The sequence below is a fragment of the Oncorhynchus nerka genome, linkage group LG24, assembly GCF_034236695.1.
Source record: "Oncorhynchus nerka isolate Pitt River linkage group LG24, Oner_Uvic_2.0, whole genome shotgun sequence".
NCBI classification, from domain to species: domain Eukaryota; kingdom Metazoa; phylum Chordata; class Actinopteri; order Salmoniformes; family Salmonidae; genus Oncorhynchus; species Oncorhynchus nerka.
The window spans coordinates 75668031-75689500 of NC_088419.1; the positions used below are offsets into that span (position 1 = coordinate 75668031).

A 21470-nucleotide genomic window follows, 5' to 3' on the forward strand; every position below is an offset into this window, starting at 1 on the left:
ATAGAATGTCAAATAATTGAAAAACACCACAAGAAATCCTAGCACAAAACCAGACAGATAACTTCCATTAATTTCACTCCATTTTACATTGAGTCAGTCTGGTTGAGTCTACTTTCTATTTTGGGTTATTTATATCAGACTAACACCAACTATTCTTCAGTATCTTTACAGTCTTAATATTATAATTTTGTATGGATACTCCTTTACCTCACATTGAACACATTTTCTATTTTGCCAAAGGGAAGCCTCAAGCCCTGAAATGTTTTTTTTGGATCAATATATAAATAAAATGAAAATAGAAAATACACATTACTCTATTCATCTCGCTATTCAAGACTCTCAGGTTAATTGAAGGAGAAAGTTTTGCCCTAGATAGCAGAGAATGAGAGAATAGGCTTTCTATTCAGAGCGAGCGAGAGAGTGAGAGTGTGTTCTGAATGGTTGGTGTTTTGCCTGTGAATAGGCAGAGTGGGTGTCACACTGGGTGAGAGACTTTGCTTTGAGAGATAATGAACATGGCTGGCTTGGCCCCTCCAGTGACAGGTGAGGGACTGAAAGAGACAGGCCTCTGAATAGTGATTGACTGATAGGATGTGAGTGCTGTCCTTCTCGCTCTTTTCACTCTTGTTGCTGCTCACAGCTCTGCGGCCTGCATTAGTGAGATAGAGCACTTTCAACCTATTTAAGGCCTTTATTTGTAGTATTCTGTTAGCAGGACTGGACGAAGGATGGTAGAATAGAATGGAATAAAATAGAATAGAAAAGCAAGAGAATAGAGTAGAATACAATGCAATAGAATAGTATACTTTATTGTCCATTAAAACAGAAATGTATCATTTGCTGTTGTAATCTTCCATGGACTGTGTATTCTCCCTCCCCCTGGTCTGTCTGACAGCCTTGCCCAAGCCCCCCACCTCCCTGATCGTGACGGAGACCACAGCCACCAGCGTCACCCTGACCTGGGACTCGGGGAACCCTGAGCCCGTGTCCTACTACGTCATCCAGTACCGGGCCAAGGTCTCTGACAACAGCTTCCAGGAGGTATGGTCCAATGATTCCAGTGGATCAGTGGGTTAGAGTATGGGGCTAGCAACACCAAGGCTGTGGGTTCGATTACCACATGGTTGTGATTTCAACTCCCACATGGTTGTGGCTTCTCTTCCTGCGTAGGCCACAAATACTAAATATATGTGTCAGGGTCAATGTTGACAGTTCTGTAAGTCACTTTGGATAAAAGTCTGCTGAATTATCATATGCCATATTATCATTCTATTTTAGGTGGATGGGGTAGCCACCACGCGCTACAGCATTGGTGGCCTCAGCCCCTACTCCGAGTACGAGTTCCGCGTCATGGCGCTGAACAACATCGGGCGTGGCCCTCCTAGCAGCCTCGTGGATACCAGGACCAGTGAGCAGGCTCCATCCTCTCCACCGCTAGCTGTACAGGCTCGCATGCTCAGCGCCTCCACCATGCTGGTCCAATGGGAGCCGCCTGAGGAGCCTAATGGACAGATCAGAGGGTAAGATATTATATTAATATATAATACCCTCTGACCAGGCTCTAACCCACTGAGCAATATTATTGAAGCCTTCATAAACCCTTGATAAGTCCTATATGCTTCATAAAGCTTGTATACATTTCATACACCTAGGTTGATATGTCTTTTCGTCTGATGCTTTGCCAAATATGTGTATATTTTTAGGTTCATTTTCTAAACCTTGTTGATGGATTGATTTTGTAACCCTCTCCTCAGGTACCGGGTGTACTACAGCTCGGACCTCAAAGCCCCACTGAGTGGCTGGCAGAAACACAACACTGACGACAGCAGACTGACCACCATCTCAGGGCTGACCACTGATATCACCTACAGCCTCAGGGTGCTGGGGTTCACCTCTGTAGGGGACGGACCTCCCTCTGATGTACTGCAGGTCAAGACCCAGCAGGGAGGTGAGCGGACCCTCTCAAGTGGTACATGTACAACTTATGTAGTTGGGGAGAGCCGAGTGGACACTGTTACTTATGAAGAAGGGACACTACCTAGGTGGTGAGTGTACACTGTAAAGTATAAAACAGGGTGCACTTTGTGTGTTAGGTCTGTTTCAGCTGTAGGCCAAGTCTCCCTAATAGAGGTTTCACTTTTCACTGAGTGAATATCCACATCCACAAGGACAGTATCTACTGTGTCCTCAAAGTACAACGTAGATCATGTCTACTCCACAGTTTCCTCCTCTTCTGACACCTCTGAGAAGAAAAGTGATAAAGTGATGAAGTGCCCCAGAATAGTTTGTAGTGCAGACACGCTCATCTGAAATGGCTTCCTCTGTACTGTAGACTTACTCTAGATTTGAAATGTATATTGTAGCCACTTGTGAAAGTGTTCTGTATATTACTGATATTTGTGAAACCGCTGTCTCAGCTCCATAACAGAGTAAAAGCACAGCACCTGTGTCTCACAGCATGTCTACAGACTCTACAATAGTCTATATGATTCACTTTGTCCCAATTCTTTACCTGTCTGTCTAAAGTGTTCACTTCCCTTTGTGGGAAGAAAGTAACTGGTGTAAGATATTCCGATGCTTTTAAATAGATGGGGAGGACTGCATGCTTTAGGAGAATAAGGATGTAACCCCTATGTATTCTGAGAGCAGTGTTTCATCTCGCTTTTCTCTCTGCCTGTAGTACCAGCCCAGCCATCTAGTTTCAACGCCGAGGCAGAGTTGGACACCCGCATAATGCTGTCGTGGCTGTGGCCTGTCCAGGACCAGATCACCAAGTATGAGCTGATGTATTGGGAGGCTAACTCTGGCAACAAGGTAAATGGCTGATAATATCCTAACTGATAACAATATTCATGGAGTAGCCGAATTGTATTATCTGTCTCAAAGGACAACGGAAAATCATAGATGTTTCTGTTATCCTTTACTCTGTTTGTTGTCTTTCAGGAGTTGCAAATGCAAGCTAGGATCCAATAAGTAATTCCTACTATGTGTACGTTTCTATGTGAACGTGGTACATATTAACTTTGGGGATTACAATTACTTTTCTCATTGTGCTTTTTGAATACTCTCTCATGACAGGCATTAACATGAATAGAGTAGCTAGCTAGCTAGTGCACACAAGATTTGTTTTTGGCTCCTGGATTCCGAGACTTTTACTAACGTCTCTTCTGCCTATTTTCTCCCTCAGCTCCATGTGACCTTCCTTCCAGCGGGGTCCTATGCTGTGGAGGGTCTGAAGCCAGACACCCTCTACATGTTCTCCCTGGCTGCTCGATCTGAAATGGGCCTGGGCGTCTATACCCAACCCATCGAGGCCAGGACTGCCCAGTCCAGTAAGTACTGTACCCCAACTCCCTGACCCAAACTTACCGTTCTTTACCTCTCTTTACTTGGAGCTGGACTTTGTGTTGGACAATAGGGGCTGTTTTTGGTCCACACCCCAATGCCCAGACACCCCAATGCCCAGACACCCCAATGCCCAGACACCCCAATGCCCAGACACCCCAATGCCCAGACACCCCAATGCCCAGACACCCCAATGCCCAGACACCCCAATGCCTTTTCTTCTTCTGCGGAGTCCAGGTGGGAGAAAGGTAGGTCATAAAGGTAGGGCATATTTTGCGGTCAGTTGTTAGTTGAGTTATTGTGTTTTTCTTTATTTTGAAAGCATGCTAAAGTATGGGTCTTTGACTTCTACATAGCTTGTGAATTGAGGCCAGAGCAGTAAGAATCTGTGAAAATGTCCTCCTCTTTTGGCACTTACCAGATAAAGCATGGACTCTTTTACCCACTTACCACAGGAAGAAGACTGGTCATCTTTTAAAGCCTGCACCTCTAACCCACCTGATCTTAAAGGAACAATTTGAAAATAATGCGCTCAGTGGTTCGTGGACATTTTACAGAGATACGCTTGTTTTTGTGAGAAGTTTTCGAAGAAAGAAGTGTATACACTCAACACTAAATATCATGTCTTAAAATATTTTTATTATTTTATGTTCTGCTGATTCGAGAAGAATCTGGCTCACTTTCAATGGGAAGGTGAGCAAGTCAGGTAGTTCATTCTTGCACAGCATTCATCCTAGCTGACTCCATGTTGTGCAATTTTCCTTTTTTACCACTTTTACAGACTGAATTTAAAATGTATTAAATTGAACTTTTGTGTCACTGGCCTACACACAATACCCCATAATGTCAAAGTGGAATTATGTTTGTAGAAATGTTTACTAATTGATAGAAAATGAAAAGCTGAAAAGTCTTGAGTCAATAAGTATTCCCCTGTGTTATGGCAAATAAGTTAAGGAGTCAAAATGTGCTTAACAAGTCACATAATAAGTTGCATGGGCTCACTGTGTGCAATAAGAGTGTTTAACATAATTTTTTAATGACAACCTCATATCTGTAACCCACACATGCAATTATCTGTAAGGTCCCTCAGTCAAGCAGTGAATTTCAAACACAGATTCAACCACAAAGACCAGGGAGGTTTTCCAATGCCTTGCAAAAAAGGGCACCTCTTGGTAGATGGGTAAAAATTAATTTTGAAAAGCAGACATTGAATATCCCTTCGAGCATGGTGAATTTATTAATTACATTTTGGATTGTGTATCAAAACACCCAGTCAATACAAAGATACAAGTGTCCTTCCTAACTCATTTGCCGGAGAGGAAGGAAACTGTGGTGAGGTAAAGAGTGACTTTAAAACAGTTATAGAGTTGAATGGCTGTGATAGAAGAAAACTGAGGATGGATCAAAAACATTGTAGTTACTCCACAATACTAACCTAAATAGAGTGAAAAGAAGGAATCTTGTACAGAATACAAATATTCCAAAACATGCATATTGTTTGCAATAAGGCATGAAAGTAAAACTTCAAAAAATGTGGCAAAGAAATGTATTTTATTTTCTGAATCCAAAGCGTTATGTTTGGGGCAAATCCAACACAACACATCACTTAGTACCACTCCTCATAAAAAGAAACAGAATATAGCTAAGCACAGGCAAAATCCTAGAGGAAAACCTCGTTCAGTCTGCTTTCCAACAAACACTGGGAGACAAATTCACCTTTCAGCAGGACAATAAACTGAAACACAAGGCCAAATATACACTGGAGTTGCTTATCAAGACGCCATTGAATGTTCATGAGTGGCCTAGTTACAGTTTTGACTTCAATTGGCTTGAAAATCTATGGCAACTCTTGATAATGGCTGTCTACCAATGATCAACATCCAACTTGAGCCTCTAAGAGCTTGAAGAATTTAAATAATAATTTACAAATATTGTACAATCCAGGTGTGCAAAGCTCTTAGAGGCTCAGAAAGACGCTGCCAAAGGTGATTCTAACATGTATTGACTCAGGGGTGTAAATACTTATGTAAATTAGATATTTCTGTATTTCATTTTCAATAAATGTGTTATTTTTGTTATTATGGGGTATTGTGTATAGATGGGTGAGGGAAAAAATACATGTAATCTATTTTGAATTCAGGCTGTAACACAACACAATGTGGAATAAGTCAAGTGGTATGAATACTTTCTGCAGGCACTGTAAATACCAGCAATGTGAGGAACATTCCTTGTCCCTATTTGTAGTCAGTCGATAACAAACCACAGCCCATCGGCCATTGCACATTTTGACAAATAGTATGATAAATCCAGTGCGTCACATTCCACTGAGTACATAGATACAAAACATGCTCATTTCCATTGTGATGCAGAACCCAGCAACCTGAAACAGACTGCTGCACAGAAGGCACGGCGGCATCAGAAATGTCACCATCATTTGTTATTATAGTTTATAATGAAACATGGCACCGTACTGTACTATACGTTTATGTATATGGCCTCGGCATCCACCAACACAATCACTGTCACCTAACCGACGCTAATAACACTGAACAGCTCCCCCTTAATCCAGTTTTTAGCACATAACCAGACCCCTCCGCCACACCTCTGCTATTGTCACTACCTCAGCCTCCTCTCTGCTCCCCTCACAGCACTGAGCATGGTCTCTCCAGGAGATCTAGAGGTTGGAAGCTGAAATATTTATGACAGGTTTGCCAAAGGAATCAGAGCTTATTCTTAGGCATTTGTTTTACTTGTCAGCTGTGAAAGCCTTCCTGTGTGGAAAGGGGAGAGCCATCCTGTGTCCCAAATGACACCCTATTTAGTGCACTACTTCAATGGACCCTGGTCAAAATTAGTCTACTAAACAGGGTGCAATTTAGGATACACCCAAACACTATACAGGGCTTTGGTTCCCATAGGAACAGAGGTCCCTAAAATGAGGCCTCTCTCTCTCGCTCCCTCTCTCTGAAGTCAGTCTCTTATCTGCCTGCTCACTGACACACAGAGCCACTGAGTCGCCATTTCAAGAAAGGTGCTGCCACAGCAAAGAGTCCAGCAGGGCTGCTCTTTCACGCTTTCTGCTCTATTCCCCTTGCTTCTCCAAATCACTTTCACAATTCTATCACTATATCTGTCCTCAATACTCTCACTCCCCCATTCACCATGTCATATGATCTGTCTGGCCCTTTATCTGTTATTTGCATTCTTTTATAGCTATATATCTCTCTGCTTCTCTATCTTTTTGTGTTTCTTACAACTCTGTACCTGTTTGAAACATATCTGTTCAATCTGTCTCCCACACATAGACTCTCTAACTCTCATCTACTCCCTCATGAATATACACATAAAGGTTCAGCTGAACAGCAGGGAATTACTCTGTTGCTTCCCAAATGGCACCCTGTTCCCTATATAGTGCACTTCTTTTGCCCAGGGCCCATATGGAATAGGGTGTCATTTAAGACACATCCTCTGTTTTTTCTGTCTTTATCTGTATTTGAACTCTGTTAATCACATGAGTGTCTGTATTCTAAAGGAAGGAAAGGCCTGTCAAGGATGAGCCTTTTAACAACAACCAACCAAACATGACTTATATTGAAGACATATTGTGTCCTGCTTCCTCACTGCTCTGGCTGCCAAATCACAAGCAGGCATGTTAAAGGTTATTTTCTACACAGTGGTGCCTCAGTATCCCTCACCCACCCACTACCTTCCCCATGTTCATACTGGGTTGTGATATTCTGGAACATGTATTTTGCTCATATTGTGTGTTGTTTATGCATTTAGTTGTTTTTCATTTTTATTGTGTCCTGTTTTGCATTTGAAGTATTTTATTTTTCTTCTGCACTGTGGAGAATTGTGAGAAACTATAAAATAAAATAACCATATTTAGTAGAAGCATAACCCCTATACACCTACTATAGCTCATTTAGAAACTACACACCTACTATAGCTCATTTAGAAACTACACACCTACTATAGGTCATGTAGAAACTACACACCTACTATAGCTCATTTAGAAACTACACACTTACTATAGCTCATTTAGAAACTACACACCTACTATAGCTCATTTAGAAACTACACACCTACTATAGCTCATGTAGAAACTACACACCTACTATAGCTCATTTAGAAACTACACACCTACTATAGGTCATGTAGAAACTACACACCTACTATAGCTCATTTAGAAACTACACACCTACTATAGCTCATTTAGAAACTACACACCTACTATAGCTCATTTAGAAACTACACACCTACTATAGCTCATTTAGAAACTACACACCTACTATAGCTCATTTAGAAACTAGAAACTACACCTACTATAGCTCATTTAGAAACTACACACCTACTATAGCTCATTTAGAAACTACACACCTACTATAGCTCATTTAGAAACTACACACCTACTATAGCTCATTTAGAAACTACACACCTACTATAGCTCATTTAGAAACTACACACCTACTATAGCTCATTTAGAAACTACACACCTACTATAGCTCATTTAGAAACTACACACCTACTATAGCTCATTTAGAAACTACACACCTACTATAGCTCATGTAGAAACTACACACCTACTATAGCTCATTTAGAAACTACACACCTACTATAGCTCATGTAGAAACTACACACCTACTATAGCTCATGTAGAAACTACACACCTACTATAGCTCATTTAGAAACAAATTTCAGACTGCCTTACACATGATTACTCTAAAGCACATTGGTAAGGAGTTACAGACTACAGTATATGGAGCTCTTCCTCCCAGTCCAGAAGGCCTGTAGTTCATCCCAAATGGCACCCTATTCCCTATACAGTAGTGCACTGTCAAAAGTAGTGCGCTATAGAGGGAATAGGGTGGTATTCCCTCTCCCATCTCTCCTGCTTGACCCCCCAACCACCTCCATGTGTCCCCCCCTTATCTCCAGCCCCCTCAGCCCCGCCCCAGGAGGTGCACCTTCTGAGCCTCAGCTCCACCAGCATCAAGGTGAGTTGGGTGGCACCCCCTGCAGCCAGCCGCCATGGGGACATCGTCCGCTACTCTCTGGCCTACCAGGCCGCCACCGGTGAGGACCTGGAGCGCCACAAGGTGTCGGGCATCAGGGCAGATGTTTCTAGTTATATCCTGGAGGGCCTGGAGAAGTGGACAGAGTACCAGGTGTGGGTCAGGGCTCACACGGACGTAGGCCCAGGCCCAGAGAGCCCCGCGGTCAGGATCAGGACCAAGGAGGATGGTACGTCCATTGTTGGGCCCCAGACTGGGGCTTCCTTCCCTAGGGAAGCACTTCTGGCACTAACCCCAGCTTGGTCCTGGGTCTCTACTAATGCTGCTGCTGTCCCCTGGCCTGTATCTGCCTCTGTTTGGCCTCTCTGCTCCTCTCTGCTGTGGTCAGGCTGGAGACTACTTTCCTAGCACTAAACCAGCCCTGCTATTGTTATTACTACTGCTACTGCCACTACTGTTATTACTGCTGTTACTACTACTGTTACCACTACTGCTACTTCTACTGTTACTACTACTACTACTACTGTTACTACTACTGTTATGACCACTGCCATTACTGTTACTACTACTGTTACCACTACTGCTACTACTACTACTGCCGCTACTGTTATTACTGCTGTTACTACTACTGTTACTACTACTGTTACTGCTACTGTTACTACTACTACTACTACTGCTACTTATACTGTTACTACTACTGTTACGACTACTGCCATTACTGTTACTACTACTGTTACTACTACTACTGCCGCTACTGTTACTACTACTGTTACTGCTACTGTTACTACTACTACTTCTACTGTTACTTCTACTGCTACTGCCACTACTGTTACTACTAATGTTACTGCTACTGTTACTACTACTACTGTTACTACTACTGTTACGACTACTGTCATTACTGTTACTACTACTGTTACCACTACTGCTACTGCTACTACTACTACTGCCACTACTGTTACTACTACTGTTACTGCTACTGTTACTACTACTACTACTACTACTACTACTACTGTTACTACTACTGTTACGACTACTGCCATTACTGTTACTACTACTGTTATCACTACTGCTACTACTACTACTGCCGCTACTGTTATTACTGCTGTTACTACTACTGCTACTACTACTACTACTACTGCCACTACTGTTACTGCTACTGTTACTACTACTACTACTACTACTACTACTACTACTACTGTTACTACTACTGTTACGACTACTGCCATTACTGTTACTACTACTGTTACCACTACTGCTACTACTACTACTACTACTGCCACTACTGTTACTACTACTGTTACTGCTACTGTTACTACTACTACTACTACTACTACTGCCGCTACTGTTATTACTGCTGTTACTACTACTACTACTACTACTGCTACTACTACTACTACTACTACTGCTACTTCTACTGTTACCACTACTACTACTACTACTACTACTACTGCTACTACTACTACTGCCGCTACTGTTATTACTGCTGCTACTACTACTGTTACTACTACTACTACTACTACTACTACTACTACTACTACTACTGTTATTACTGCTGTTACTACTACTGTTACTACTACTACTACTGCTACTACTACTACTGCTACTTCTACTGTTACCACTACTACTACTACTACTACTACTACTGCTACTACTACTACTGCCACTTTTGTTATTACTGCTGCTACTACTACTGTTACTACTACTACTACTACTACTACTACTGCTGCTGCTACTGTTATTACTGCTGCTACTACTACTGTTACTACTACTACTGCTACTACTACTACTACTGCTACTTCTACTGTTACCACTACTACTACTACTACTACTACTACTACTGCTACTACTACTACTGCCACTACTGTTATTACTACTGCTACTGCCACTACTGTTACTACTACTGTTACTGCTACTGTTACTACTACTACTACTACTGTTACTTCTACTGTTACTACTACTCTTACGACTACTGCCATTACTGTTACTACTACTGTTACCACTACTGCTACTACTACTACTGCCGCTACTGTTATTACTGCTGTTACTACTACTGTTACTACTACTACTACTGCTACTACTACTACTACTGCTACTTCTACTGTTACCACTACTACTACTACTACTACTACTACTACTGCTACTACTACTACTGCCACTACTGTTATTACTACTGCTACTGCCACTACTGTTACTACTACTGTTACTGCTACTGTTACTACTACTACTACTACTGTTACTTCTACTGTTACTACTACTCTACGACTACTGCCATTACTGCTACTTCTACTGTTACCACTACTACTACTACTGCTACTACTACTACTGCCGCTACTGTTATTACTGCTGCTACTACTACTGTTACTACTACTACTACTGCTACTACTACTACTACTACTACTACTACTACTACTACTGCTGCTACTGTTATTAATGCTGTTACTACTACTGTTACTTCTACTGTTACTACTACTACTACTGCCGCTACTGTTATTACTACTGCTACTTCTACTGTTACCACTACTACTACTGCTACTGCCGCTACTGTTATTACTGCTGCTACTACTACTGTTACTACTACTACTACTACTACTACTACTACTACTACTGCTGCTACTGTTATTACTGCTGCTACTACTACTGTTACTACTACTACAACTACTACTACTACTAATACTGCCGCTACAGTTATTACTGTTGTTACTACTACTACTACCACTACTACTACTACTACTGCGGCTACTGTTATTACTGCTGTTACTACTACTGTTAATTCTACTACTACTACTACTACTACAACTACTACTACTACTACTGCCGCTACAGTTATTACTCCTGTTACTACTACTACTACTGCTACTACTACTACTACTACTACTACTGCCGCTACTGTTATTACTCCTGTTACTACTACTACTACTACTACTACTACTACTACTACTACTACTGCCGCTACTGTTATTACTACTGTTACTGCTACTGTTACTACTACTACTACTACTACTACTACTACTGTTACTACTACTGTTACGACTACTGTTACTACTACTACTACTGCTACTACTACTACTGCTACTTCTACTGTTACCACTACTACTACTACTACTACTACTACTGCTACTACTACTACTGCCACTTTTGTTATTACTGCTGCTACTACTACTGTTACTACTACTACTACTACTACTACTACTGCTGCTGCTACTGTTATTACTGCTGCTACTACTACTGTTACTACTACTACTGCTACTACTACTACTACTGCTACTTCTACTGTTACCACTACTACTACTACTACTACTACTACTACTGCTACTACTACTACTGCCACTACTGTTATTACTACTGCTACTGCCACTACTGTTACTACTACTGTTACTGCTACTGTTACTACTACTACTACTACTGTTACTTCTACTGTTACGACTACTGCCATTACTGTTACTACTACTGTTACCACTACTGCTACTACTACTACTGCCGCTACTGTTATTACTGCTGTTACTACTACTGTTACTACTACTACTACTGCTACTACTACTACTACTGCTACTTCTACTGTTACCACTACTACTACTACTACTACTACTACTACTGCTACTACTACTACTGCCACTACTGTTATTACTACTGCTACTGCCACTACTGTTACTACTACTGTTACTGCTACTGTTACTACTACTACTACTACTGTTACTTCTACTGTTACTACTACTCTTACGACTACTGCCATTACTGCTACTTCTACTGTTACCACTACTACTACTACTGCTACTACTACTACTGCCGCTACTGTTATTACTGCTGCTACTACTACTGTTACTACTACTACTACTGCTACTACTACTACTACTACTACTACTACTACTACTACTGCTGCTACTGTTATTAATGCTGTTACTACTACTGTTACTTCTACTGTTACTACTACTACTACTGCCGCTACTGTTATTACTACTGCTACTTCTACTGTTACCACTACTACTACTGCTACTGCCGCTACTGTTATTACTGCTGCTACTACTACTGTTACTACTACTACTACTACTACTACTACTACTACTACTACTGCTGCTACTGTTATTACTGCTGCTACTACTACTGTTACTACTACTACAACTACTACTACTACTAATACTGCCGCTACAGTTATTACTGTTGTTACTACTACTACTACCACTACTACTACTACTACTGCGGCTACTGTTATTACTGCTGTTACTACTACTGTTAATTCTACTACTACTACTACTACTACAACTACTACTACTACTACTGCCGCTACAGTTATTACTCCTGTTACTACTACTACTACTGCTACTACTACTACTACTACTACTACTACTGCCGCTACTGTTATTACTCCTGTTACTACTACTACTACTACTACTACTACTACTACTACTACTGCCGCTACTGTTATTACTACTGTTACTGCTACTGTTACTACTACTACTACTACTACTACTACTACTGTTACTACTACTGTTACGACTACTGCCATTACTGTTACTACTACTGTTATCACTACTGCTACTACTACTACTGCCGCTACTGTTATTACTGCTGTTACTACTACTGCTACTACTACTACTACTACTGCCACTACTGTTACTACTACTGTTACTACTACTACTACTACTACTACTACTGTTACTACTACTGTTACGACTACTGCCATTACTGTTACTACTACTGTTACCACTACTGCTACTACTACTACTACTACTGCCACTACTGTTACTACTACTGTTACTGCTACTGTTACTACTACTACTACTACTACTACTACTGCCGCTACTGTTATTACTGCTGTTACTACTACTACTACTACTACTGCTACTACTACTACTACTACTACTGCTACTTCTACTGTTACCACTACTACTACTACTACTACTACTGCTACTACTACTACTGCCGCTACTGTTATTACTGCTGCTACTACTACTGTTACTACTACTACTACTACTACTACTACTACTACTACTACTACTACTACTACTACTACTGTTATTACTGCTGTTACTACTACTGTTACTACTACTACTACTGCTACTACTACTACTGCTACTTCTACTGTTACCACTACTACTACTACTACTACTACTGCTACTACTACTACTGCCACTTTTGTTATTACTGCTGCTACTACTACTGTTACTACTACTACTACTACTACTACTACTACTACTACTACTACTACTACTGCTGCTGCTACTGTTATTACTGCTGCTACTACTACTGTTACTACTACTACTGCTACTACTACTACTACTACTGCTACTACTACTACTGCTACTTCTACTGTTACCACTACTACTACTACTACTACTACTACTGCTACTACTACTACTGCCACTTTTGTTATTACTGCTGCTACTACTACTGTTACTACTACTACTACTACTACTACTACTACTACTACTACTGCTACTACTACTACTGCCACTACTGTTATTACTACTGCTACTGCCACTACTGTTACTACTACTGTTACTGCTACTGTTACTACTACTACTACTACTGTTACTTCTACTGTTACTACTACTCTTACGACTACTGCCATTACTGTTACTACTACTGTTACCACTACTGCTACTACTACTACTGCCGCTACTGTTATTACTGCTGTTACTACTACTGTTACTACTACTACTACTGCTACTACTACTACTACTACTGCTACTTCTACTGTTACCACTACTACGACTACTGCTACTACTACTACTGCCGCTACTGTTATTACTGCTGCTACTACTACTGTTACTACTACTACTACTGCTACTACTACTACTACTACTACTACTACTACTACTGCTGCTACTGTTATTAATGCTGTTACTACTACTGTTACTTCTACTGTTACTACTACTACTACTGCCGCTACTGTTATTACTGCTGTTACTACTACTGTTACTACTACTACTACTGCTACTACTACTACTGCTACTTCTACTGTTACCACTACTACTACTACTACTACTACTGCTACTGCCGCTACTGTTATTACTGCTGCTACTACTACTGTTACTACTACTACTACTACTACTACTACTACTACTACTACTACTACTACTACTACTGCTGCTACTGTTATTACTGCTGCTACTACTACTGTTACTACTACTACTACTACAACTACTACTACTACTAATACTGCCGCTACAGTTATTACTGTTGTTACTACTACTACTACTACTACTACTGCTACTACTACTACTGCCACTACTGTTATTACTACTGCTACTGCCACTACTGTTACTACTACTGTTACTGCTACTGTTACTACTACTACTACTACTGTTACTTCTACTGTTACTACTACTCTTACGACTACTGCCATTACTGTTACTACTACTGTTACCACTACTGCTACTACTACTACTGCCGCTACTGTTATTACTGCTGTTACTACTACTGTTACTACTACTACTACTGCTACTACTACTACTACTACTGCTACTTCTACTGTTACCACTACTACTACTACTGCTACTACTACTACTGCCGCTACTGTTATTACTGCTGCTACTACTACTGTTACTACTACTACTACTACTACTACTACTACTACTACTACTACTACTACTACTACTGCTGCTACTGTTATTATGCTGTTACTACTACTGTTACTTCTACTGTTACTACTACTACTACTGCCGCTACTGTTATTACTACTGCTACTTCTACTGTTACCACTACTACTACTACTACTACTGCTACTACTACTACTGCCACTACTGTTATTACTGCTGCTACTACTACTGTTACTACTACTACTACTACTACTACTACTACTACTACTACTGCCGCTACTGTTATTACTGCTGCTACTACTACTGTTACTACTACTACAACTACTACTACTACTAATACTGCCGCTACAGTTATTACTGTTGTTACTACTACTACTACCACTACTACTACTACTACTGCTACTGTTATTACTGCTGTTACTACTACTGTTAATTCTACTACTACTACTACTACTACAACTACTACTACTACTACTGCCGCTACAGTTATTACTCCTGTTACTACTACTACTACTGCTACTACTACTACTACTACTACTACTGCCGCTACTGTTATTACTCCTGTTACTACTACTACTACTACTACTACTACTACTACTACTACTACTGCCGCTACTGTTATTACTACTGTTACTGCTACTGTTACTACTACTACTACTACTACTACTACTACTGTTACTACTACTGTTACGACTACTGCCATTACTGTTACTACTACTGTTATCACTACTGCTACTACTACTACTGCCGCTACTGTTATTACTGCTGTTACTACTACTGCTACTACTACTACTACTACTGCCACTACTGTTACTACTACTGTTACTACTACTACTACTACTACTACTACTGTTACTACTACTGTTACGACTACTGCCATTACTGTTACTACTACTGTTACCACTACTGCTACTACTACTACTACTACTGCCACTACTGTTACTACTACTGTTACTGCTACTGTTACTACTACTACTACTACTACTACTACTGCCGCTACTGTTATTACTGCTGTTACTACTACTACTACTACTACTGCTACTACTACTACTACTACTACTGCTACTTCTACTGTTACCACTACTACTACTACTACTACTACTGCTACTACTACTACTGCCACTACTGTTATTACTACTGCTACTGCCACTACTGTTACTACTACTGTTACTGCTACTGTTACTACTACTACTACTACTGTTACTTCTACTGTTACTACTACTCTTACGATTACTGCCATTACTGTTACTACTACTGTTACCACTACTGCTACTACTACTACTGCCGCTACTGTTATTACTGCTGTTACTACTACTGTTACTACTACTACTACTGCTACTACTACTACTACTACTGCTACTTCTACTGTTACCACTACTACTACTACTGCTACTACTACTACTGCCGCTACTGTTATTACTGCTGCTACTACTACTGTTACTACTACTACTACTGCTACTACTACTACTACTACTACTACTACTACTACTACTGCTGCTACTGTTATTAATGCTGTTACTACTACTGTTACTTCTACTGTTACTACTACTACTACTGCCGCTACTGTTATTACTACTGCTACTTCTACTGTTACCACTACTACTACTGCTACTGCCGCTACTGTTATTACTGCTGCTACTACTACTGTTACTACTACTACTACTACTACTACTACTACTACTACTACTGCTGCTACTGTTATTACTGCTGCTACTACTACTGTTACTACTACTACAACTACTACTACTACTACTGCCGCTACAGTTATTACTGTTGTTACTACTACTACTACCACTACTACTACTACTACTGCGGCTACTGTTATTACTGCTGTTACTACTACTGTTAATTCTACTACTACTACTACTACTACAACTACTACTACTACTACTGCCGCTACAGTTATTACTCCTGTTACTACTACTACTACTGCTACTACTACTACTACTACTACTACTGCCGCTACTGTTATTACTCCTGTTACTACTACTACTACTACTACTACTACTACTACTACTACTACTACTGCCGCTACTGTTATTACTACTGTTACTGCTACTGTTACTACTACTACTACTACTACTGCTGCTACTACTGTTACTACTACTGTTACGACTACTGCCATTACTGTTACTACTACTGTTATCACTACTGCTACTACTACTACTGTTACTGTTATTACTGCTGTTACTACTACTGCTACTACTACTACTACTACTGCCACTACTGTTACTACTACTGTTACTACTACTACTACTACTACTACTACTGTTACTACTACTGTTACGACTACTGCCATTACTGTTACTACTACTGTTACCACTACTGCTACTACTACTACTACTACTGCCACTACTGTTACTACTACTGTTACTGCTACTGTTACTACTACTACTACTACTACTACTACTGCCGCTTACTGTTATTACTGCTGTTACTACTACTACTACTACTACTGCTGCTACTACTACTACTACTACTACTGCTACTTACTACTGTTACCACACTGCTACTACTACTACTACTACTGCTACTACTACTACTACTACATTGTTATTACTGCTACTACTACTACTGTTACTACTACTACTACTACTACTACTACTACTACTACTACTACTACTACTGCACTACTGTTATTACTGCTGTTACTACTACTGTTACTACTACTACTACTGCTACTACTACTACTGCTACTTCTACTGTTACCACTACTACTACTACTACTACTACTGCTACTACTACTACTGCCACTGTTTGTTATTACTGCTGCTACTACTACTGTTACTACTACTACTACTACTACTACTACTACTACTACTACTACTACTGCTGCTGCTACTGTTACACTGCTGCTACTACTACTGTTACTACTACTACTGCTACTACTACTACTACTACTGCTACTACTACTACTGCTACTTCTACTGTTACCACTACTACTACTACTACTACTACTGCTACTACTACTACTGCCACTTTTGTTATTACTGCTGCTACTACTACTGTTACTACTACTACTACTACTACTACTACTACTACTACTACTGCTACTACTACTACTGCCACTACTGTTATTACTACTGCTACTGCCACTACTGTTACTACTACTGTTACTGCTACTGTTACTACTACTACTACTACTGTTACTTCTACTGTTACTACTACCACTACGACTACTGCCGTTACTGTTACTACTACTGTTACCACTACTGCTACTACTACTACTACGCTACTGTTATTACTGCTGTTACTACTACTGTTACTACTACTACTACTGCTACTACTACTACTACTACTGCTACTTTACTGTTACCACTACTACGACTACTGCTACTACTACTACTGCCGCTACTGTTATTACTGCTGCTACTACTACTGTTACTACTACTACTACTGCTACTACTACTACTACTACTACTACTACTACTACTGCTGCTACTGTTATTAACTGTTACTACTACTGTTACTACTACTACTGTTACTACTACTACTACTGCCGCTACTGTTATTACTGCTGTTACTACTACTGTTACTACTACTACTACTGCTACTACTACTACTGCTACTTCTACTGTTACCACTACACTACTACTACTACTACTACTACTGCTACTGCCGCTACTGTTATTACTGCTGCTACTACTACTGTTACTACTACTACTACTACTACTACTACTACTACTACTACTACTACTACTACTACTGCTGCTACTGTTATTACTGCTGCTACTACTACTGTTACTACTACTACTACTACAACTACTACTACTACTAATACTGCCGCTACAGTTATTACTGTTGTTACTACTACTACTACTACTACTACTGCCGCTACTGTTATTACTGCTGTTACTACTACTGTTACTACTACTACTACTACTACTACTACAACTACTACTACTACTACTGCCGCTACAGTTATTACTCCTGTTACTACTACTGCTACTACTACTACTACTACTACTACTACTACTACTGCCGCTACTGTTATTACTCCTGTTACTACTACTACTACTGCTACTACTACTACTACTACTACTACTACTACTACTACTACTGCTACTACTACTACTGCCGCTACTGTTATTACTGCTGTTACTACTACTGTTACTACTACTACTACTACTACTACTACTACTGCCGCTACTGTTATTACTGCTGTTACTACTACTTTTACTACTACTACTGCTACTTCTACTGTTATTACTACTGTTACGACTACTGCCATTACTGTTACTACTACTGTTACCACTACTGCTACTACTACTGTTACCACTACTGTTACCACTACTACTACTACTGCCGCTACTGTTATTACTGCTGTTACTACTACTACTGCTACTTCTACTGTTACTTCTACTGTTACCACTACTACTACTACTACTACTGCTACTACTACTACTGCCGCTACTGTTATTACTGCCGTTACTACTACTGTTACTACTACTACTGCTACTACTACTACTGCTACTTCTACTTCTACTTAAACCACTACTGATAATACTGTTACTACTACTGTTAATACTGTTACTGCTACTGTTACTACTACTTCTACTACTACTACTACTACTACTACTGCTACTTCTACTGTTACTACTACTGTTACCACTACTGACACTACTGTTACTGCTACTGTTACTACAGATACTGCTACTGTTACTACTACTATTACTACTACTACTTCTACTGTTACTACTACTGTTACCACTACTGACACTACTGTTACTACTACTGTTACTACTGTTACTGCTACTGTTACTACTACTACTACTATCACTACTACTACTTCTACTGTTACTACTACTGTTACCACTACTGACACTACTGTTACTACTACTGTTACCACTACTGACACTGCTGTTACTACTACTGTTACTACTGTTACTGCTACTGTTACTACTACTACTATTACTACTACTACTTCTACTGTTACTACTACTGTTACCACTACTGACACTACTGTTACTACTACTGTTACTACTACTGTTACCACTACTGACACTACTGTTACTACTACTGTTACCACTACTGACACTGCTGTTACTACTACTGTTACTACTGTTACTACTACTGTTACTACTGCTACTACTACTACTACTACTTCTACTGTTACTACTACTGTTACCACTACTGACACTGCTGTTACTACTACTGTTACTACTGTTACTGCTCCTGTTACTACTACTACTACTACTACTACTTCTACTGTTACTACTACTGTTACCACTACTGACACTGCTGTTACTACTACTGTTACTGCTCCTGTTACTACTACTACTACTACTACTACTACTACTACTTCTACTGTTACTACTACTGTTACCACTACTGACACTGCTGTTACTACTACTGTTACTGCTCCTGTTACTACTACTACTACTACTACTACTACTACTATTCTGTTACTACTACTGTTACCACTACTAACACTACTGTTACCACTACTGACACTACTGTTACTATTGACACTACTGTTACTACTGACACTACTGTTACTGCTGACACTACTGCTTTCAACCCAACCCTTTTCTGCTACTTTCCCCAACGGCCTGTCTCTGCCTTTCTCTGGCCACACTACTGACACTACTGTTACCACTACTGACACCACTGTTACTACTGACACTACTGTTACTACTGACACTACTGCTTTCAACCCAACCCTTTTCTGCTACTTTCCCCAACGGCCTGTCTCTGCCTTTCTCTGGCCACACTACTGACACTACTGTTACCACTACTGACACCACTGTTACCACTACTGACACTACTGTTACTGCTACTGTTACTACTGACACTACTTTCCCCAACGGCCTATCTCTGCCTTTCTCTGGCCACACTACTGACACTACTGTTACCACTACTGACACTACTGTTACTACTGACACTACTGTTACTGCTACTGTTACTACTGACACTACTTTCCCCAACGGCCTATCTCTGCCTTTCTCTGGCCACACTACTGACACTACTGTTACCACTACTGACACTACTGTTACCACTACTGACACCACTGTTACCACTACTGACACTACTGTTACCACTACTGACACTACTGTTACCACTACTGACACCACTGTTACCACTACTGACACTACTGTTACCACTACTGACACTACTGTTACCACTACTGACACTACTGTTACCACTACTGACACCACTGTTACCACTACTGACACTACTGTTACCACTACTGACACTACTGTTACCACTACTGACACCACTGTTACCACTACTGACACTACTGCTTTCAACCCAACCCTTTTCTGCTACTTTCCCCAACGGCCTGTCTCTGCCTTTCTCTGGCCACACTACTGACACTACTGTTACCACTACTGACACCACTGTTACTACTGACACTACTGTTACTACTGACACTACTGCTTTCAACCCAACCCTTTTCTGCTACTTTCCCCAACGGCCTGTCTCTGCCTTTCTCTGGCCACACTACTGACACTACTGTTACCACTACTGACACCACTGTTACCACTACTGACACTACTGTTACTGCTACTGTTACTACTGACACTACTTTCCCCAACGGCCTATCTCTGCCTTTCTCTGGCCACACTACTGA

General features: G+C 40.5%; 8 protein-coding genes across 16 annotated transcripts in view; 1 reads left to right on the plus strand and 7 right to left on the minus strand.

Moving 5' to 3' along the window:
- The window catches only part of LOC115108758 (receptor-type tyrosine-protein phosphatase F-like), a 388031-nt gene that overhangs the window by 260324 nt on the left and 106237 nt on the right, over positions 1–21470 (plus strand). For 6 of the 9 annotated variants that reach the window (XM_065009146.1, XM_065009144.1, XM_065009145.1 and 3 more), the window contains exons 8-13: positions 896–1041; positions 1279–1520; positions 1755–1948; positions 2681–2814; positions 3188–3332; positions 8284–8589. In XM_065009146.1, coding sequence (XP_064865218.1) covers positions 896–1041; positions 1279–1520; positions 1755–1948; positions 2681–2814; positions 3188–3332; positions 8284–8589 — 1167 coding nt within the window. The remainder of the gene's footprint in view (positions 1–895; positions 1042–1278; positions 1521–1754; positions 1949–2680; positions 2815–3187; positions 3333–8283; positions 8590–21470) is intronic. The other 3 variants (XM_065009150.1, XM_065009151.1, XM_065009152.1) reach the window with 1 other exon arrangement.
- Positions 8677–9650, minus strand: LOC135564370 (uncharacterized protein DDB_G0271670-like; the record flags this gene model as incomplete). Its single annotated transcript, XM_065009411.1, has 2 exons — positions 8677–8735; positions 8936–9650. Coding segments are annotated over 2 exons (774 nt in total), but the record flags the coding sequence as incomplete, so codon positions are not given.
- Positions 9918–11794, minus strand: LOC135564371 (uncharacterized protein DDB_G0271670-like; the record flags this gene model as incomplete). The annotated part of the gene is made up of 2 exons (XM_065009412.1): positions 9918–10591; positions 11074–11794. Coding segments are annotated over 2 exons (1395 nt in total), but the record flags the coding sequence as incomplete, so codon positions are not given.
- Positions 11945–13027, minus strand: LOC135564343 (uncharacterized protein DDB_G0271670-like; the record flags this gene model as incomplete). The annotated part of the gene is made up of 2 exons (XM_065009157.1): positions 11945–12491; positions 12921–13027. Coding segments are annotated over 2 exons (654 nt in total), but the record flags the coding sequence as incomplete, so codon positions are not given.
- Positions 13208–13873, minus strand: LOC135564341 (uncharacterized protein DDB_G0271670-like; the record flags this gene model as incomplete). The annotated part of the gene is made up of 1 exon (XM_065009155.1): positions 13208–13873. A coding segment is annotated over one exon (666 nt), but the record flags the coding sequence as incomplete, so codon positions are not given.
- On the minus strand, positions 14249–14959 carry LOC135564339 (uncharacterized protein DDB_G0271670-like; the record flags this gene model as incomplete). Its single annotated transcript, XM_065009153.1, has 1 exon — positions 14249–14959. A coding segment is annotated over one exon (711 nt), but the record flags the coding sequence as incomplete, so codon positions are not given.
- On the minus strand, positions 15139–15996 carry LOC135564342 (uncharacterized protein DDB_G0271670-like; the record flags this gene model as incomplete). The annotated part of the gene is made up of 2 exons (XM_065009156.1): positions 15139–15202; positions 15398–15996. Coding segments are annotated over 2 exons (663 nt in total), but the record flags the coding sequence as incomplete, so codon positions are not given.
- Positions 16309–17001, minus strand: LOC135564340 (uncharacterized protein DDB_G0271670-like; the record flags this gene model as incomplete). Its single annotated transcript, XM_065009154.1, has 1 exon — positions 16309–17001. A coding segment is annotated over one exon (693 nt), but the record flags the coding sequence as incomplete, so codon positions are not given.